The sequence below is a fragment of the Apis laboriosa genome, unplaced genomic scaffold (genome assembly GCF_014066325.1).
Source record: "Apis laboriosa isolate Shangri-la unplaced genomic scaffold, ASM1406632v1 scaffold5_cov152, whole genome shotgun sequence".
NCBI lineage: Eukaryota > Metazoa > Arthropoda > Insecta > Hymenoptera > Apidae > Apis > Apis laboriosa.
In genome coordinates, this window is record NW_025223857.1 from 3,498,813 (window position 1) to 3,516,167 (window position 17,355).

The 17,355-nt window shown below is 37.2% G+C and overlaps 1 protein-coding gene across 2 annotated transcripts; it reads left to right on the plus strand.

Moving 5' to 3' along the window:
- Positions 1–127: 127 nt before the first annotated feature.
- Positions 128–10,718, plus strand: LOC122718171 (venom dipeptidyl peptidase 4). Of its 2 annotated transcripts, none has more exons than XM_043942974.1 (13): positions 128–485; positions 2,893–2,965; positions 4,526–4,767; positions 5,766–5,840; positions 5,918–5,970; positions 6,413–6,609; positions 6,740–6,909; positions 7,267–7,367; positions 7,675–8,138; positions 8,229–8,511; positions 8,621–8,815; positions 8,880–9,040; positions 9,725–10,718. In XM_043942974.1, the coding sequence occupies exons 1-13, from the start codon at positions 216–218 to the stop codon at positions 10,039–10,041; spliced, it is 2,601 nt and encodes an 866-aa protein (XP_043798909.1). In that variant the 5' UTR covers positions 128–215; the 3' UTR covers positions 10,042–10,718. The 2 variants fall into 2 exon arrangements, with proteins under 2 accessions (XP_043798909.1, XP_043798910.1); XM_043942975.1 differs by having other exon boundaries at positions 233–378.
- Positions 10,719–17,355: the final 6,637 nt, after the last annotated feature.

Consider the following 17,355-nt stretch of genomic DNA (forward strand, 5'->3'; position numbering starts at 1 on the left):
GCTAAAAATATATCGATCATCCCTTTCCTATTCTCTCCTTTCGCAAGAATCCTCTTCTCCTCGAGGACAGAGAATTATTGAACAAGGGAGGGGATTTCCTTAAAATCGGAAACGGGAAAACGTGAAGATATCCCGTGTTGTGTTCGCTCGCTCGCTCGCTCGCTCGCTCGGAGGTGGGAGTGATCGCCGCCTCCGGCACGTCGGAAAACTACGTGATGGATCAGTCGGTGTTGGACGTACCCGTGCCATCCATCGTGGCGCCCCTCGATCTCTCGATCGTCACTGAAACGAGAGGCAACAACAGGGAAAGACGCGACGACGACGACGAGGACGACGACGACACGCTGCCACGTGGTCGCCATGCCGGGGAACGTGAGGGTAAGGTTATCGAGGAGTCGCCCTCTCGCTTCGTGGGTGATCCAATTCTTTCCCTCCCCCTCCTTTCCTTCGCAAGGAAGGCTTTGCTTGGAAAGGAGATTGGAAAAGTAAGAAAATTTGTCGAGATGGTAGAAGTATATCCGATTTCTTTTTTTTTTTTTTTTTTTTTTTAGAGAAGGAAGAAACATTTTAATATTATAATAATGATTATACGCTGTTATCCCTATATATAAATTAAATTTTAATATTAATATAATTTGATATAAATAATAAAAATTTTAAATATAAAATTAAAAATTAATTTTATTATTCATATTAAATAATAAAGGTTAAAAATTATTAGTATAAAATTTTTTTTTTTTTTTTAAATATTAATTTTTTATTTTATAAAATTTTTAAATTTTATAATTATTTTTATAATTAAATTTATTTTATATATATATATATATATATATATATGTATATAAATAAGGGCTTTTAAAGTTTTTGACGACGAATAGTTGTTGTTTCGATCGTAGAAAGTGATAGATATCTGTTTATTTTTTATTATTTTATCGTTTCAAGCGATAATTGTATACACATGCAATTTGTTGAAGTTTTTATAAAGATCCGTTTATTCGAGTCTCGTGGCACGTGACAGCAATTTTATCTCTTTCATTTCGAGCAGAGATATTTAAGCGTGACGTTATTCGCGTTTGATCACGGAATCGTTGCTTTTTTCTTTTTTTATCGGGGAGAATGACGTTTAACGCGGTATTTATTAATTTTTTCACCGACTGAAGTAAATCGTTTAACGTAGGGTTAAATCGATTAAATTTCCCCTTTCGATATTTTCCTTCAAGAGTTTTATTCGACGGATATGTCGCTTCTCGATGGAACAGGGCGAAATTGACGGATTTCGAAGCGTGAAAATCACCACGTGATCGCGAGAGAACGAGCCACGCAACGTGTTTATATCACTTATGTAAAAGTGTTTTCGAGGAAAAGAAACGTCTCCGTGCGTGCGTGCTTGGAGAATCGGAACGAAAAGATGGAGGTTAACTTGTAAAATGTACAATTTGATCCGTTAATCGGTTAAATAATAGATTAAATATATATTTTCTCACGTTATTGTAATCCTTTTCAAATCGATTCTACTGTTTCGTATTTCTATTCGTTTCCCTCGAATAATTGAATACAATTGCACGTTCGTTTGGATGCATTCTAAATTCGTCTGGAAGAAAAGAAAATTCACGAGTTTATTTAATTTTAAACAGGCCATTCTCTCCTCTTTCATCAAGCTAGCGAGAAACTCGTTGAAAGATTTCCGTTTTCGAACACTCGCAAATGACTCTTTCCACTCTATTTTTTAACCGACAAAAATTCAATTTTATTTGTCGTCGCCTTTGCTTCGCTATCCAACGCCATAAAAGTTTAAAAATTTCCGACTTTTTGTCTTTCCACTTTTTTAAACTTTTTATCGTAATAGGCCGTGTCGTGACAATCGTGGACACATTAAACGGGGGAGGGGGGGAATTCGAGTAACTTTTGACTCTTCGAAAAACAAATCGATCGAAATTCGATATCCGTCCAACTTTCCGTCGCACGGCCTTTGATGGAAACGCGTTTTGTAACGAGATCGAGCTCTCTAAATATCAAGCGTCGCGGGTAAACATCCCCCCAAACTCGATTCGACGGTGAACAAGGATCGGCGACCTATCCGCTTAAAGATTCGCAACAACCGAGTAGTCGAGCCCGAGTTCAGGCTTCCGTTCGACTTTTCACGTGCAGCTCAAGTCGATTTATCTCGCATTTTTTCGCACCGCGTGCAACCAGTCCTTGGACCGGTTCTTCTTCCTCCTTTTTCATACGATTTAACCAGTTTCCAATTCGTTGGATAAACGGGATCATCCTTCGCCACTTGATACTAAGCAACTCGATTCTACGTTTCGACGAGTTTCCAGTGGGTAAACTTGGGTGTATAGAGAATATCGAGTTTGGCTGTCATTCAGAGAAGTCGATAAGAAATTGTGTATATATATATATATATATATCCAATAAGAAAGACAATAGAGACATGCGAATTAAATAGAGGGTGATAGTGGAATAAGAATCTTATTACTCTTTTCTATTTCTCTTCAATAGTCGAAGCGTTCTCCGCACGATATGATTACGTTTAAAATAGGAAACTATTTATTATTGAATGTATGATTACTCTTGCTTGCAACAAAAAGGATTAAATGGAGGAGGAATCATTATTTCCTCGCCACGGCAACTGCGCCACGTTTCTTCGGGAGAACTTTTATGCGACGCACGTGTTTCGCTTCCGGGACCCAACGCTTTCCTTCCTTTTCACCGATGCTACGCGTTTCCCTCTTTTCCACCCTGCGGCTCGACAAGACGTCACGAGGCAGAAGGGACGTTAGAATAGAATAGAAAGGATTCTTCTTCCTCTTTCTTTCTTTTTATATATATGTATATATATGTGTATATTTTTTTTTCTTTTCCAATTGAAGAGAATGAAACGTTTTCCAGGTTTTACTGGTACAGCTGGCGCTGCTGCTGGTGGTGCACGGATCGCTGGTCGTCCTTGTTGCTGGAAAATCCAGTAAGTCTTCCCCTTCTTTGTCCCCGAGAGATAATCGCGCTTCCGTTGAGCCGCTTAGGGACCGGATGTCTCGAGATACATCCGGATGCCTCGAGATCGGCGGGAACCAGGCTAATGCCCTTCGCCGATTTGCCTCGTTATTTGCCTCGATTATCTTGGAATTTTATTTCACCATTTAATATTAATTAATATAATTCTAATAATTGTTCTAAATTCTATTAATATCTTCATTGGATAAAAGTATTATTTGAATTTATAATAGAAAATAATAAAATGAATTAATATATGTGTGAATAAATAAATTATGTTTTAAATTAATAAAAATTAATGAAATAATATTATATGAATATTATTATTAAGTAATGGTATATTTTTTTTTAAGTATTACATTTATATCTTATCAAAATATTTCTTTTATCGGATTATAATTGCTTCTTTTTTTTTTTAAAAAAGAAATTAGATATAATAAGAATAAGTATTAATTTTTAAATGCAATTTAAATGTTTCAAGTTTGAACCAATATCCAATTTATTAATTTAATTAATTCTATTAAATTCAAAATTTTATGCGCTTTGACATTAAAATAAATTAAATAAACTTTATTTGTATGAGAATTTTTAATTTAGGGTATGAATCTATTAGCTTTTATTAGCTTGTTATATAAATAAATTTATTTATAAATTCGTATAATTAATTTTATATTGAAAATATAATGTTTTCTTTTTTAAACTATATAAATGAATTTATTAAAAATAAAGAAATATAGATTTTTTAAATCTTTTGCAAAGTTGAAAGCTTTTATTTAAAATATTTCTTTTTAAAAAATATAGTTATTTTATAAGCTTATTTATAAATTTAAAATATTTTTTTTTAATTTCTAATAAAAATAATTTTTTTATAATAAATATTATTTTTAAGTTTTTATTTATTTAATTTTGGTTGTTAGGTTATTTATATTTTAAAAAAAAAATTATAATAATCGACTTAAATTATATATTATAATAAAAATATTATTTTTAAATTTTATTTATTTAATTTTGGTTGTTAAGTTATTTATACTTTAAAAAAAAAAAATTATATACGAGATAATCGTGCCCACCCTTGCGCATCGTCCGATAACGATATTTATATTCTTTTTCTACCTCCTCGTGGATCATTTTGAAAAAAATCCCCCGTCCATCGGAATTGATTTAAACGTTTGACAAGAGCGCCATTAGATTTCAATAAATAAAATCAAAGTTATTTAACAACGCATGTAAAGAGAGAATTAAAATTCTCTCTCGGTGTTCGTTCGAACACCTGAACGTAATACACGCGTAATACAGATCACGATCGAGTCACGACGTTATTGACCCAGTTACGGCTTAATGAATAATAAACACGAGATTAATCGGCCTCTCTCCTTCTTTCTCCCTATCGAATCGAGGTTTTAGACTACTTGGAATTATTCCATTTCCCCCGATACGACTATTTCACTTTTCTTCTTCCATGTTTATTCCGCGAATCGAAAAATGTAAAAAATGAGAGTTTCTTTTTTTTTTTCTTCTCCTTCTTATTCAGTTCCACGAGTGATCGACCAGGACTTGGAGAGATACGAGCCCCTCGAAGAGGAGGATCATCAGGGTGTAAGGGTTCCTTTCAAGCTGGAGGAGACTTACGATCAAAGTTTCCGGGCGAACAATTTCAACGGTACCTGGAAAACGGACAGGGAAATCCTTTATTCGGATAACTACGTCGGCGATATTCGATTGTTCGACGTTACGACCGGGTTGGGTACCGTTCTCCTCGATTCGTCTGTGACGGTAAGATTTATCTTTTCTTTATCGCGTGCATGTATGAAAAATGAAAATTAATTAAATATATTATATTTAATATAAAATAATTAAATATAATTATATATGAAAAATAATTAAAGAAATATGTATCGATACGGAAGCAGAGACGAGTCGAAATTTTGAAATCGATTTTTATTTGCAAAGAAAGAAGTCGAAACAAGGTATCATTTATATATAGGCAAATTTTGGCCGCGATAAATTACGTTTCAATTTGAGGAAGAAATTGCAATTGAATGTTTCCCCTCTATCGAGGAAATTCGTCCAGCTTCTTAACCAATGAAAACACGGTGATGAAATCTGATGAATCCGTGAATCAACATCGAATTGTTGTTGATTCAAGAGACACGTTGTTTGACATTTCTCCGTTTCAATTTTCATTCGCGCCTCGTTCAACGACATTCCACGTAAACCCTTTCTGACCTATTCGAAACTTGTGCAATCGGAGACTTTTGAAACTTCTTTTACACGTGTATATTGTTCATAATAATATATCTGTAAATATTTTACAGATTAAATCTTTAGATTCGATATTTTCGATATATCTTATAGAAGTATTTACAAAAGAAGAAGAATAGATAAAGTTTAGTCGAAGCATCATTTAATCAAACAATTTCAAAAATATTTCTCAAGAAAGAATGATCGACGTGAAGTTTCGATGTTATATCGAAATCGTCGTTTCTATCTCTCCAACTAAGATCTAAGATTTAACGTATCGTATCTGAAACCAATAACATCGATATCAATCGAGCATTCATTCCGCCATATTGGCCAGATATAATTCCTATTAGCGTCAATTTCCTCTTATCTCTGTTACGTCGATTAAGAAACGATGAACAGATCCTCGTCTCTCCTCGTCTCCTTCAAAATTTCGACGATTTCTCTCTTTTTTTTTTTTTTTTTTTTTTTTTTAAAAATCGACACTCACGTCATTTGGGTCAATCCTTTTAATTAATATATGGTTTCAGGCCGATTTCGATAAAGCCTCCGTGATGTTTTCTTTCGACAATTCCTACGTAGCCATCGGCCACGACTACATAACCGTGAGTGACACTTATTATTTTCCCCTCCCCTTCCTTCAAATATCGACATAATCTTTTCCCAACATCAACTTTTCCAGGGATTTCGATACTCGATACACCAAAAGTGCACCGTGTACGACATTAAATCCAGGTTAGAATTATCTATTTTTTTTTTTTTTTTATATTACCCTATTATATACGTTATAATATTACATTCGTTACGTAATAAACTCGCTGATAAATCAAATTTCAAAAAAACGATATAAACGATATTGCACAGTGTCGTTGGAAATAATGATAATATTAACGACCGATAATACACGCGTTTGTTGAAAATAATTCCGTTGCGAATAATCCGAGAGGGAGAGAGTGAGAGAGAGAGAGAGAGAGAGAGAGAGAGAGAGAGAGAGAGAAGGAAAGAAACGAATCCTAATAATAATAATAATAATAATAATAATAATAATATATTCAAATTCTCACCTGTTCGAATTACGAATTATAAAAAATTGTTTATCTTTTCTTTCTTTCTTTTTTTTTTTTTTTTTTTTTTTTTTTTTTTTTTTTTTTTTTTTTTTTTTTTATATATATCGCAGAACGTTCACGGATATCGCGAATGGCGATCGCATACCACTGTTCAAATGGTCGCCCACGAGGAACGCTTTGATTTACGTTCACAAGAACGATATCTATTATCAGGTGTTCTTCGAGGGTGGCAGCGACACTCGAAGAATAACGAACACCGGCGTCCCCGACATCGTTTTCAACGGGATACCCGACTGGGTTTACGAGGGTAATCGAAAACAACAATGGAAAAAGAAAGAGAAAAGAAAAGAGAGAGGAAAAAAAAAAAAAAAACATTCGGATTTTTAATCGACATTCGGATAATCGAATAATCCATATTAATCCGCGATGATTTACAGAGGAAGTGCTGGGCTCACCCGTCGCATTCTGGATCTCGCCCGATGGACAACATCTTGCTTTCGCAACCTTCAACGATACCAACGTCCACGATATCGTAATATCTAAATACGGCTCTCCTGGAAACTTGAGAGATCAATATCCGAACGAGATCAAGATAAAATATCCAAAAGTAGATATATATTTTCGTATTCGTCATTTTCAAAAAAGAAGAAAAAAAGGAAAAGAAAAGTTGAACCCCTTTGTTGTTGAAAATCGCGAAAGTACTCGAGTGCTAGGAGTTTTGGCGCGAAGAAACGGAGGTTCAACGAAGGGAAAGGGTTTAAAAGGGGATGGAAAGGGTTGTATCATGTTTCCCTTTTTTTTTTTTTTTTTTTTTTTTTTTTTTTTCCCCCCTCGAAGAAGAGAAAATACGTGGAAAATATTCGAAAAGATATAGGCCCTTTGACAGAATTTGTTGTTCGATTGTACGAATATGTATAAGCGTATATTTATTTTATTTCCTTTTTTTTTTTTCTTCGAATTCTAGGCGGGTACTACGAACCCATTCGTGTCCCTGAGCGTGATCGACTTGCACAATCCCTCCTCGAAATTGATCGATCTTCGGCCGCCTATAGATGTCGTTGGAGCGTGAGTATATCACAAAAGTCGAGAGCAAAGCGTTGAGGGAACAACTCGTTTGATTCGTTACACGATTCCATCCACTTCCCTTTCAAGATTACGATTAATTCGCAATTATTCAAAAAATCTGATACGATCATTATCGATTTTTTTTTAACGATAAATTTCAATATTTTCAATTTTCCATTCGATGATGACAGAATTTTATTTTATTAATTCAGGTATAGAATGGACGAGTCTTATTAAATATTTCGCGATATATTTCTAAATCGATATTCTTTATCGTTCCCCTCCCTCCCCTCTCCCCCCAATACAGAGATAACGTTCTTTATACCGCGAACTGGAGGAGGGACGGCGAAATTGTTGCAACGTGGACGAACAGGGTGCAGAACAAGGCCCAATTAGTGCTCTACGACACGAAGGGTAACGCTAATAATATTTATTACGAGGAGGAGACCGAGGGTTGGCTTCGTATCCAATCGCCCCTCTATCACAACCAATATGTGATCATTGTGAAGCTTCAAGACTCGGGAACGAAGGCCGGACGGTTTCTGCACGCGACCAGGTTCGAGTACAGGAACGGGTTCCTAGTAGACGAGACGGATTTGACGCCAGGAACGAACGAGGTCGTATCCCTGTTGCTCGTCGACCACGCAAGAAGTAGGCTCTATTATTTAGGCACGGAGCTAGCCAAACCTTCCCACAAAAACCTGTACTCCGTGCAATTGGAGGGCAACGAGCCGCCCCTTTGCTTGTCGTGCGAGCTTCTCACCCCCGAGGGTAAGGGCATCGTTTTCGCTCGCGACAATCGATGAGAACGATCTTTGTTCGAATTTTGTTCGAATTATGGGGGAAAAAAAAAAATTACAGGGAATCATTGCACCTACGCCTACGCCTACTTCTCCATCAACGCTTCTCATTACGCGTTGCATTGCGCCGGCCCCGACCCGGTCTTCATCACCATCATGAACGCGAACCATAGGCAGATCTTCATTTGGGAGGAAAATCGATCGCTGAGACGGAAGGTGGCAGGTCGAACGCGACCTGTGATCAAGAATTTTAACGTGAACGCGAACGGGTACACGAACAAGGTTAAACTTTATCTGCCGCCCGATTTCGACGAGAAGAAAAAGTATCCCCTGTTGATCAACGTGTAAGTGTTCGAACGATCGGAATAGATTATCTTCTTCGAATAGTCAAAGATTTCGTTTTTGAATTCCTCTGAAATTCATCTTTCTTCTTCCATTGTTTTCTATTCGCAGCTACGCAGGGCCGAACACTGTTAGGATTACAGAGGAGGCGACGTACGGGTTCGAGTCGTACATAGTGACCAACAGGAGCGTAATTTATGGGCGCATCGATGGGCGTGGATCAGCTTACAAAGGCAGCAAGATGCTATTCGAGATCTATCGACGACTCGGCACCGTCGAGATCGAGGATCAGATTGTTATCACGAGGTGGTGTTGAAGTTATATATTTATTATTGGATAAATACTTTAACAGAGAATTTTACGTTTTCAGAATCCTGCAGCAAAAGTATTCGTGGATCGATTCAAACAGGACGGGTATATGGGGTTGGAGTTACGGCGGTTTCTCGACCGCCATGGTGCTGGCCACCGACACCGAATCGGTGTTCAAATGTGGTATATCAGTCGCACCTGTGACCTCTTGGATTTATTACGGTAATTTCACGTTCTCATAAAGTCCGTTTAACACGTTAAAAATATCTTCACGAGTTCACAATCCCCTTGTAAAAGAACCGTGAATCTAAATTCGATGTTTCTTCTTTCTTCTTTGTGGGAAAATAAAAAAAGGATCTCTGAATTTCTCACATTTTTTTGTATATGGTTCATGGCTTAAAAGTATCTTCACGAGTTCACAATTCTCTTGTAAAAGAACCATTTAAATTCAATGATTCGATATTTCTTCTTTTTTCCTTCTTCTCTGTGGAAAAATAAAAAAGGGATGATCTCTGAATTTCTCAGATTCTTTGTACACGGAATGGCTCAAAAATATCTTCACAATCTCCTTGTAAAAGAACCGTGAATCTAAATTCGATATTTCTTCTTTCTTCTTTGTGGAAAAATAAAAAAAGGATTTTTGAATTTCTCAAATTCTTTGTACACGAAACAGTTCATATCTTAAAAATATCTTCACAAGTTCACAATTCCCTTGTAAAAGAACCCCTGAATCTAAATTCGATATTTCTTCTTCTTTATGGAAAAATAAAAAAAGAATCTCTGAATTTCTCAGATTCCTTGTAAACGGAACGATTCATGGCTTAAAAATATCTTCACAATCCCCTTGTAAAAGAACCTTCTTTCTTCTTTGTGATAAAATAAAAAAAGAATCTCTGAATTCCTCAGATTCCTTGTACACGGAACGGTTCATGGGTCTGCCCACCCCTGAGGACAATCAGAGGGGTTACAACGACACGGACGTGAGCAGACGGGTGGAGGGTATACGTGGGAAAAAGTACATGCTGATACACGGAACCGCGGACGACAACGTGCACTATCAACAAAGCATGATGCTGAACAAGGCTTTGGTGAACGGCGACATAATGTTCCAGCAGCAGACGTACACGGACGAGGCGCACGCCCTCGGAAACGTCTTCCCCCATCTTTACCACACCATGGACCGATTTTGGGCCAATTGTCTGGGATACTCGATCGCCCACTGACCCGTACCCCCTCGATTCGTACCCGGATCAACGAACCGGTATAAACCCGTGACACGACGAGTTGCCATAGCATTGACCTATCATCCAACATGGTGGACGTTGCCGACCGCATCTCGGCCCCTGTATTCACCGTATCCACCAACGTCGAATCGATCGATTCGAATAAATAGCTGGACAGTCCGCGTGGTTTAATTCTCCGACGCCTCTGAGGATTTTCGAGATTTTAGTAGTTTTCCTTCTAAACTTCTTTCGAAGGAGGAAAAAAGGAAAAGAAGGGGGGATGATGCATTCGAAATTCGGTAATTTCGTAATGGCGTTCGAATGTGTCTTCTCTCCTAGGCTGGAACGAGGCGTGAATGTTGCCTTCAAAGGGGTCGCGGTTGAATCGATACTTAAGAATGCTCGTTGCATTTCCGATGACAGCCGAGTAAGTGGATCGCGTGGAAGACGCGTATATTTTTATTTTGTTTCTTGTTCTTTTTTTTTCGTATTTATTCCTTTTTTCTTCATCTGCTTATTATCGTCGAAATTTTTCAATGCGTCTTCGAAAGAGAGAGAGAGAGAGAGGGAGAGAATTTTTATTGGAGTACAATCTTATTGGATACGGTAATTTTTGTCGTCCACCGAGATAAATCTGTTGAAACGATTGTTAATAAATCTATTCTTCTTTCGATTTATTATTATCTGTCAAATTGTTTTACTTTAAACTTTTTTTAATTGGAAAGTAACATTCATGATCCATGATATATCCATATATGTTTTTTAATTAATTTTTATTTTTCAGTGGGACCATACACGCAAAGAAGATCGACGTTAACGAATTAATTAAATATTTCAGTTTTTTGGAATTATTAATTACGAACGAGAGAGAGAGAGAGAAAAAAGGCTCGAAAAATTCCGATCCCGACACTTGAACCAAGATAAAAACAGAGATCACGATCGATGATACTCGTTTCTCTCTTTACTTTCAATACGCTTTTTGTTCGATACGAATTGAATGAACAAGCTGAAAGTGCATTCATCTAGAATTGAAGGATTTCAACCGGAAATTCGATTCATCGGTGACCATTTATTTTCTTTCTGTGTATCCACAGGGATTACAGATATATATATATATATTTTTTTCTCTTCTTCTTTTTCAATTATCACCCTTCACGCTATCGAAAAACCATATTGCTGGAGATGAAATAAAAAAGTCCCAAAAAAAGTTACAAATTTGATACAAGTAGTATCTATCGATAACTAACTCGAAAATTTACCCTTCGAAACTCTTTCTTTTGAATCTATCCCTCACAAAAAAAAAAAAAAAAGAAGAAAAAGAAGAAACATTCTTCTCCACCATATCGATACCCATCCCCTATTTACTTGAACGCACAGAAGAACAGTTCAATTTCCAACAGACTTCTCTCTACTATAACAATGGCTTACTTCAAAAGTGATCGTAATCGATCGTATCGTTGATTTTTCTTCACAGATAAAATATCCAGATTAAATTTATCCACCCCTTATCCCAACCCCCGGTTGGCGATTGCTAAGAAGGGGTTAAGCTCGCACGAGAAAAATCGGGAAGAATCATAAATGTTGGGTGGCGAAAGAACACGAAAGGATGCCTGTGTATCAAGCGGATGGAAAAATTGAGAGACAAATGATCCTCTCTCCTACGCTTTTGCGGATATCGATCGCAATTTTACAACGCTGACTCGTTCTATTAATCGATGATCCTTTTGCGCGAGTTTTGAATTTCTTGTTTGCACGTACGAATTTTCATATATGCTCACTCATCTAAAACGCTCTTTGCCTTTTTCCCCCTCTGTATCGTTTCTTTTTTTTTTTTTTTTGCGTTCCCGTTTTCACTAGTTTTCACTCCATTTCGTCGTATTTCGCTTTGCTTTCTCCTCCCGCCATTAACGTTCCTTTGTTTCTTCTTTTTCTTCATTCTCCCCTTTGGAACACACTCGCCTCTTTCCATTTTCCTTTTTCTTTTCTCCATATCCTCCGTTCTTCCATCCCTTCCCAATGCTTCATTTTGCTCCCCTTTTGGACTTGGAAATTCGACTTTGCGCGTCTTATTCCCTTCCCTGTAAATTTTTCGATTTTTTTCGACGAAGGAGGAAAGAGAGAGAGAGAGAGAGTAAGAAGCGACGAAGAAGAAGAAGAAGAAGACGAAGGGTTCTGAAATGTCGTAGTACATCATCTAATTATAATTGGAAAGCAATTACATCCACGATTACGCGTCACAATCGTCCATTCGTATTTCTTACATCCTCCTTCCACTTCTTCCATCTCGAACTTTCTCGCTCTCGATCCGACCAACTTTGTTTCCTCCCTTTCCCCCCGCTCATCAATCTACTTTTTCTCTCAAACTCTCTGGCCCCTTATTTCTTCTCTCAAGAATAGGGATAAAATGCTCTCTGAGAGCATTTCTTGCGAGTGGAAATTTGCGGTGAAAACTCACTACTATTTCTCTTCAAAAAATTCTCAAGCAAATTAATTCGCGCATATAATTTATCATTGCAAAATTATTTTCAAGAGCGTCTCCTCTGAATTTTATTTTCAAAATACGTCACAGTTTTATACGCAAACTCGTAGGGTTCAATTTATATCGAAACACTACCAAGAATCTTGTTATCCCCGATTCTAATCCATCAGTTTATTTTCCCTCCCTCTTTGCTCCTCTCAATCCCCTTCATCTCTCAGCTGGACCGTGAAACTGATCTTTGGAGGGCGGAAACGAGGTTTGTCACGGTTCCGCGTGGCCGATGCCAGCTCGAACGGCCGGTCAAAGCAACTTTTGCGTAATTTAATCACCCCGTGATCTCCATCCACCGATTCGGTGACCTGGAATCGACCGATTTCCAACCGGGAAGAAAAATTCGAGGAGGAGAGAGAACGTTGCTCCGTCCACAGGAATTCCTCCTCCTTTCGAAAACGGGACTGGATTCGAGAAGACATCTCTCAGACGAATTTTTTATTTTACTCGATCGAAAAATTATCTTAAACTCTTGTTGTAACTTTGTAAAAAAAGACACCCCTGAAAGACCCGAAACGACGAGTTTTTGAATATATAAATAAAAAATTCTATTTCTCATCAATAAAAGTTTAATCCTAACACTTCTACTATTGATTCTCCGTTCCAAAAGGAGAAAGAATCGAAAAATTATCTTAAACTCTTGTTGTAACTTTATAAAAAAAGAAAAGACACCCCTGAAACGATGAGTTTTTGAATATATAAATAAAAAATTCTATTTCTCATCAATAATGTTTAATCCTAACACTTCTACTATTGATTCTCCGTCCCAAAAGGAGAAAGAATCCGAGAGAAAGTTTTCCATTCGAAGAAAAGTAAAGTAGTCTTCAGCAACTCGAAACCAATTATATAATACAAAGTGAGGCTACAAATGGATCCTCCTTAGGAAAATTATCGTATTTATCGCAGGATAATTCTCGAGGAGGGTAGAGTTACGAATATCGCGAGGGAAGGAGGGGAGGTTCGTCGGCGCGATGTCTTTATCGGGTGATAAAATCGTCCACCCACGCGATGGATATGGAAGGGAGGGGGCTGAACTGGGCTAAGGCCTCGGCTTATCGCCCAGGCGCATCCCGGATGGCTCGAGCGCCGCTTTAATAACCGGGGAGCATCGCGAAGGGCGAGTTGGCACGCGAGCTCGTGGTTGATTTACGACGGGGAATTCGTTCGTTCTTTCGTCGAATCGAGGCCGCCCTCCAAAAATTGTTTGTCGACCGTCCAACGGGAGCGGAATAATGGAGCGGCTTGGAGCGTGCGCTCGATCCTTCCAACGGAGCACCCGTTAAATATTCGTAAATTTTATAAATGTCAGGCCGGTTAATAGGGGGTGAATTGTAGCCCGATGGACCTGTAAATCTGCCCTCTTCGTTGTGACGTCGCGCGGAGATTAAAATTCGGGGCAGGGAAGGAAGAGGAGGGCAATTATTTGCCTCGATTGAAATCGATCCATCGATTTCACAGATTTAACCAATCGTATTACAATCGTTCGTCTTTTCTTCTTTTTCTAAAAATTTTTATTATAGGAACGCGTTAATTTTAAAATTGTGAAGAATCAATAAAATTCTCTCTTGAACCTGTTTTCAATCGTTCCACTTTACGAAAAACTTGTACTTTGTATAAGTTATCTCTTCTCCTTCGAGGAGAGCCGTGCGGAGGGAGAGACTTCTTTTCTTTCTTTTCTTCTTTTTCTAAAAATTTATTATAGGAACGCGTTAATTTTAAAATTGTGAAGAATCAATAAAATTCTCTCTTGAAATTTTCAATCATTCCACTTTACGAAAAGCTTGTACTTTGTATAAATATAAGTTATCTCTTCTCCTTCGAGGAGAGCCGTGCAGAAGAAAAGATTTCTTTTCTTTCTTTTCTTCTTTTTCTAAAAATTTATTATAGAAACGCGTTAATTTTAAAATTGTGAAGAATCATTCTTTAAATCGTTCCACTTTACGAAAAGCTTGTACTTTGTATAAATATGAGTTATCTCTTCTCCGTGCGGAAGGAGAGACTCGTCGAAAGGAATAGGCCACGAGTCACAATGCGCCCCGTTAAGAAACGATCCCGCCAAGCAAATCTGGCCAGAACAATCATCGATTTGTCATCCTGCCTTCCCTCTTTCTTTGGGGGGATAGGAAGGAAGCCGAAGAAGAGATGGTATCCGGTGGAGGAGGAGGGGAAGTGTCTTCCTCTCTCATCTAGGGGCGCGCGAAGATGGGTGTTTCGCGTCACCGATACGCCGTTTACGCCGTTTACGATGAAAAGCGCCACTGACACGGGTGGGTGGCATTGTTGGAAAGGCCGGCAGAGGGTTGACAATAGGTTGCACCCCGTTTCCTCCGCGTTACCACCAACGGGAACACTTTCAACCAGCGGGAAATAGACTTGGGCTCCCTTTTGTCTAGCCCTACCAATTCCTGCTGGCTTCTCTACTCCTACACTCTTACACTCCCCTCCTCCTCCACTCTTTCGCTTCCCCCTTCGCTCTTAATTTTTTCGTCATTCTTTCTTCTTTTTTTCTGTTTCGTGGATTTGCAATAGTAAGTTTTTCTACGCGATTCTTCTTACTTTTTTACTTCTTTCCTTCTCTTAATCTTCGATCGATCAGTTTTCAACGTTTTTATTTTGACGATTGAATTTTTGAGAGTTTGAAAAATTTAAATTTTTTTAAATTGTTTTTTAAAATTAAAAAATGTTTAATTAAAGGTACAACTTTCCAGTTAATTTTTAAAGTCTGGACTTGGACTCTCTTTTGTCTAGCCCTACCAATTCCTGCTGGCTTCTCTACCCTTTCCTCTTTCGCTTCTTCTTCTTAATTTTTTCGTCATTCTTTCTTCTTTCTTCTATTTCGTAGGGAAGATTTGCAATAGTAAGTTTTTCTACGCGATTCTTCTTACTTTTTTACTTTTTTCCTTCTCTTACAACTTTCTAGTTAGTTTTTGAATTACTAGCCCTATACCAATTCTTGTTGGCTTCTCTATCTCTCCTCCACCCTTTCCTCTTTCGCTTCTTCTTCTTAATTTTTTCGTCATTCTTTCTTCTTTCTTCTATTTCGTAGGGAAGATTTGCAATAGTAAGTTTTGGGAATTTTTTCTATGCGATTTTTTTTACTTTTTTACTTTTCCTTCTCTTAATCTTCGATCGATCAGTTTTCAACGTTTTTATTTTGGTGATTGAATTTTTGACAGTTTAAAAAAAAGTTTAACAATTTTCTAGTTAATTTTTGAATTACTAGCCTACCAATTCTTGTTGGCTTCTCTATCCCTCCTTCACCCTTTCCTCTTTCGCTTCTTCTTCTTAATTTTTTCGTCATTCTTTCTTCTTTCTTCTATTTCGTAGGGAAGATTTGCAATAGTAAGTTTTGGGAATTTTTTCTACGCGATTTTTTTTTACTTTTTTACTTTTCCTTCTCTTAATATTCGATCGATCAGTTTTCAACGTTTTTATTTTGGTGATTGAATTTTTGAGAGTTTAAAAAAAAGTTTAACACGCTTTAAAAACTTTCTAGTTAATTTTTTAAACTACTAGCCCTACCAATTTTTGTTGGCTTCTCTACCTATCCTTTCCTCTTTCGCTTCTTCTTTCTTCTTTCTTCTATTACTTACTTTTTTACTTACCTTTTTACTTTTTTCCTTCTCTTAATCTTCGATCGATCAGTTTTCAACGTTTTTATTTTGATGATTGAATTTTTGACAGTTTAAAAAAATGTTTAACACGCTTTAACAACTTTCTAGTTAGTTTTTAAAGTATTAGCCCTACCAATTCCTGCTGGCTTCTCTACCCTTTCCTCTTTCGCTTCTTCTTCTTAATTTTTTCGTCATTCTTTCTTCTTTCTTCTATTACTTACTTTTTTACTTACCTTTTTACTTTTTTCCTTCTCTTAATCTTCGATCGATCAGTTTTCAACGTTTTTATTTTGATGATTGAATTTTTGAGAGTTTAAAAAAAAGTTTAACACGCTTTAAAAACTTTCTAGTTAATTTTTTAAACTACTAGCCCCACCAATTCTTGTTGGCTTCTCTACCCTTTCCTCTTTCGCTTCTTCTTCTTAATTTTTTCGTCATTCTTTCTTCTTTCTTCTATTACTTACTTTTTTACTTACCTTTTTACTTTCTTCCTTCTCTTAATCTTCGATCGATCAGTTTTCAACGTTTCCATCTTGGCGATTGAATTTTTGAGAGTTTAAAAAATGTTTAACACGCACAACTTTCCAGTTAGTTTTCAAACTCTGGAAACGAAGGATTGACGTACGAAAGGTTTGCCCTCAAAGATGGTTTCCATTCCAAGTTTCGAAGGAGAAAGGGTTTCGGATGCGTTTCAACGGATTCGCCGACGATTCTTGGCTATTCGCGTGGGACCGTCACGAGCTGTTTCTATCGGGCATCGTGCAAGTTTCCCGAACGTCTTTTCCAAGCTTTCAACAGCGTTCAAATATTCATCGACCCCCTTCTAATGTCCCTCGATCGGACGATCCACCCGAAATCCAGCTCAATCTTTCATGAACCGTGTGTCTCTGTTGCTAATTACGAGCCTCCAAAATCCTTCTTTGAAATTTCCCTCGCTCATATGCGCAACCACGACTCTTGTTCTATATAACATTATGCATATTTTAATAGAATGATTATGCAGGAAACGAACGAAGGATTACTTTTCTTGCATCTCGAGTAAATTGGAAAAGCCAACTTGTATTTTACATTATTTTATATTTCACGAATTCCGAATTTATCGTGGATCTAATTCTAAAAAGAATCTATTTTCAATAAATACATCGAGCTATATAAGAATCATTACTCTTC

What these genes read in the sequence shown, in the direction of transcription:
- LOC122718171 (XM_043942974.1), top strand. Translation starts at nt 216, where the DNA reads ATGGATCAGTCGGTGTTGGACGTACCCGTGCCATCCATCGTGGCGCCC. An exon ending in GTGTACGACATTAAATCCAG is followed by an intron (nt 5,971 to 6,412) that starts GTTAGAATTATC and finishes TATATATCGCAG; the next exon opens with AACGTTCACGGATATCGCGA. An exon ending in CGAGCTTCTCACCCCCGAGG is followed by an intron (nt 8,139 to 8,228) that starts GTAAGGGCATCG and finishes AAAAAATTACAG; the next exon opens with GGAATCATTGCACCTACGCC.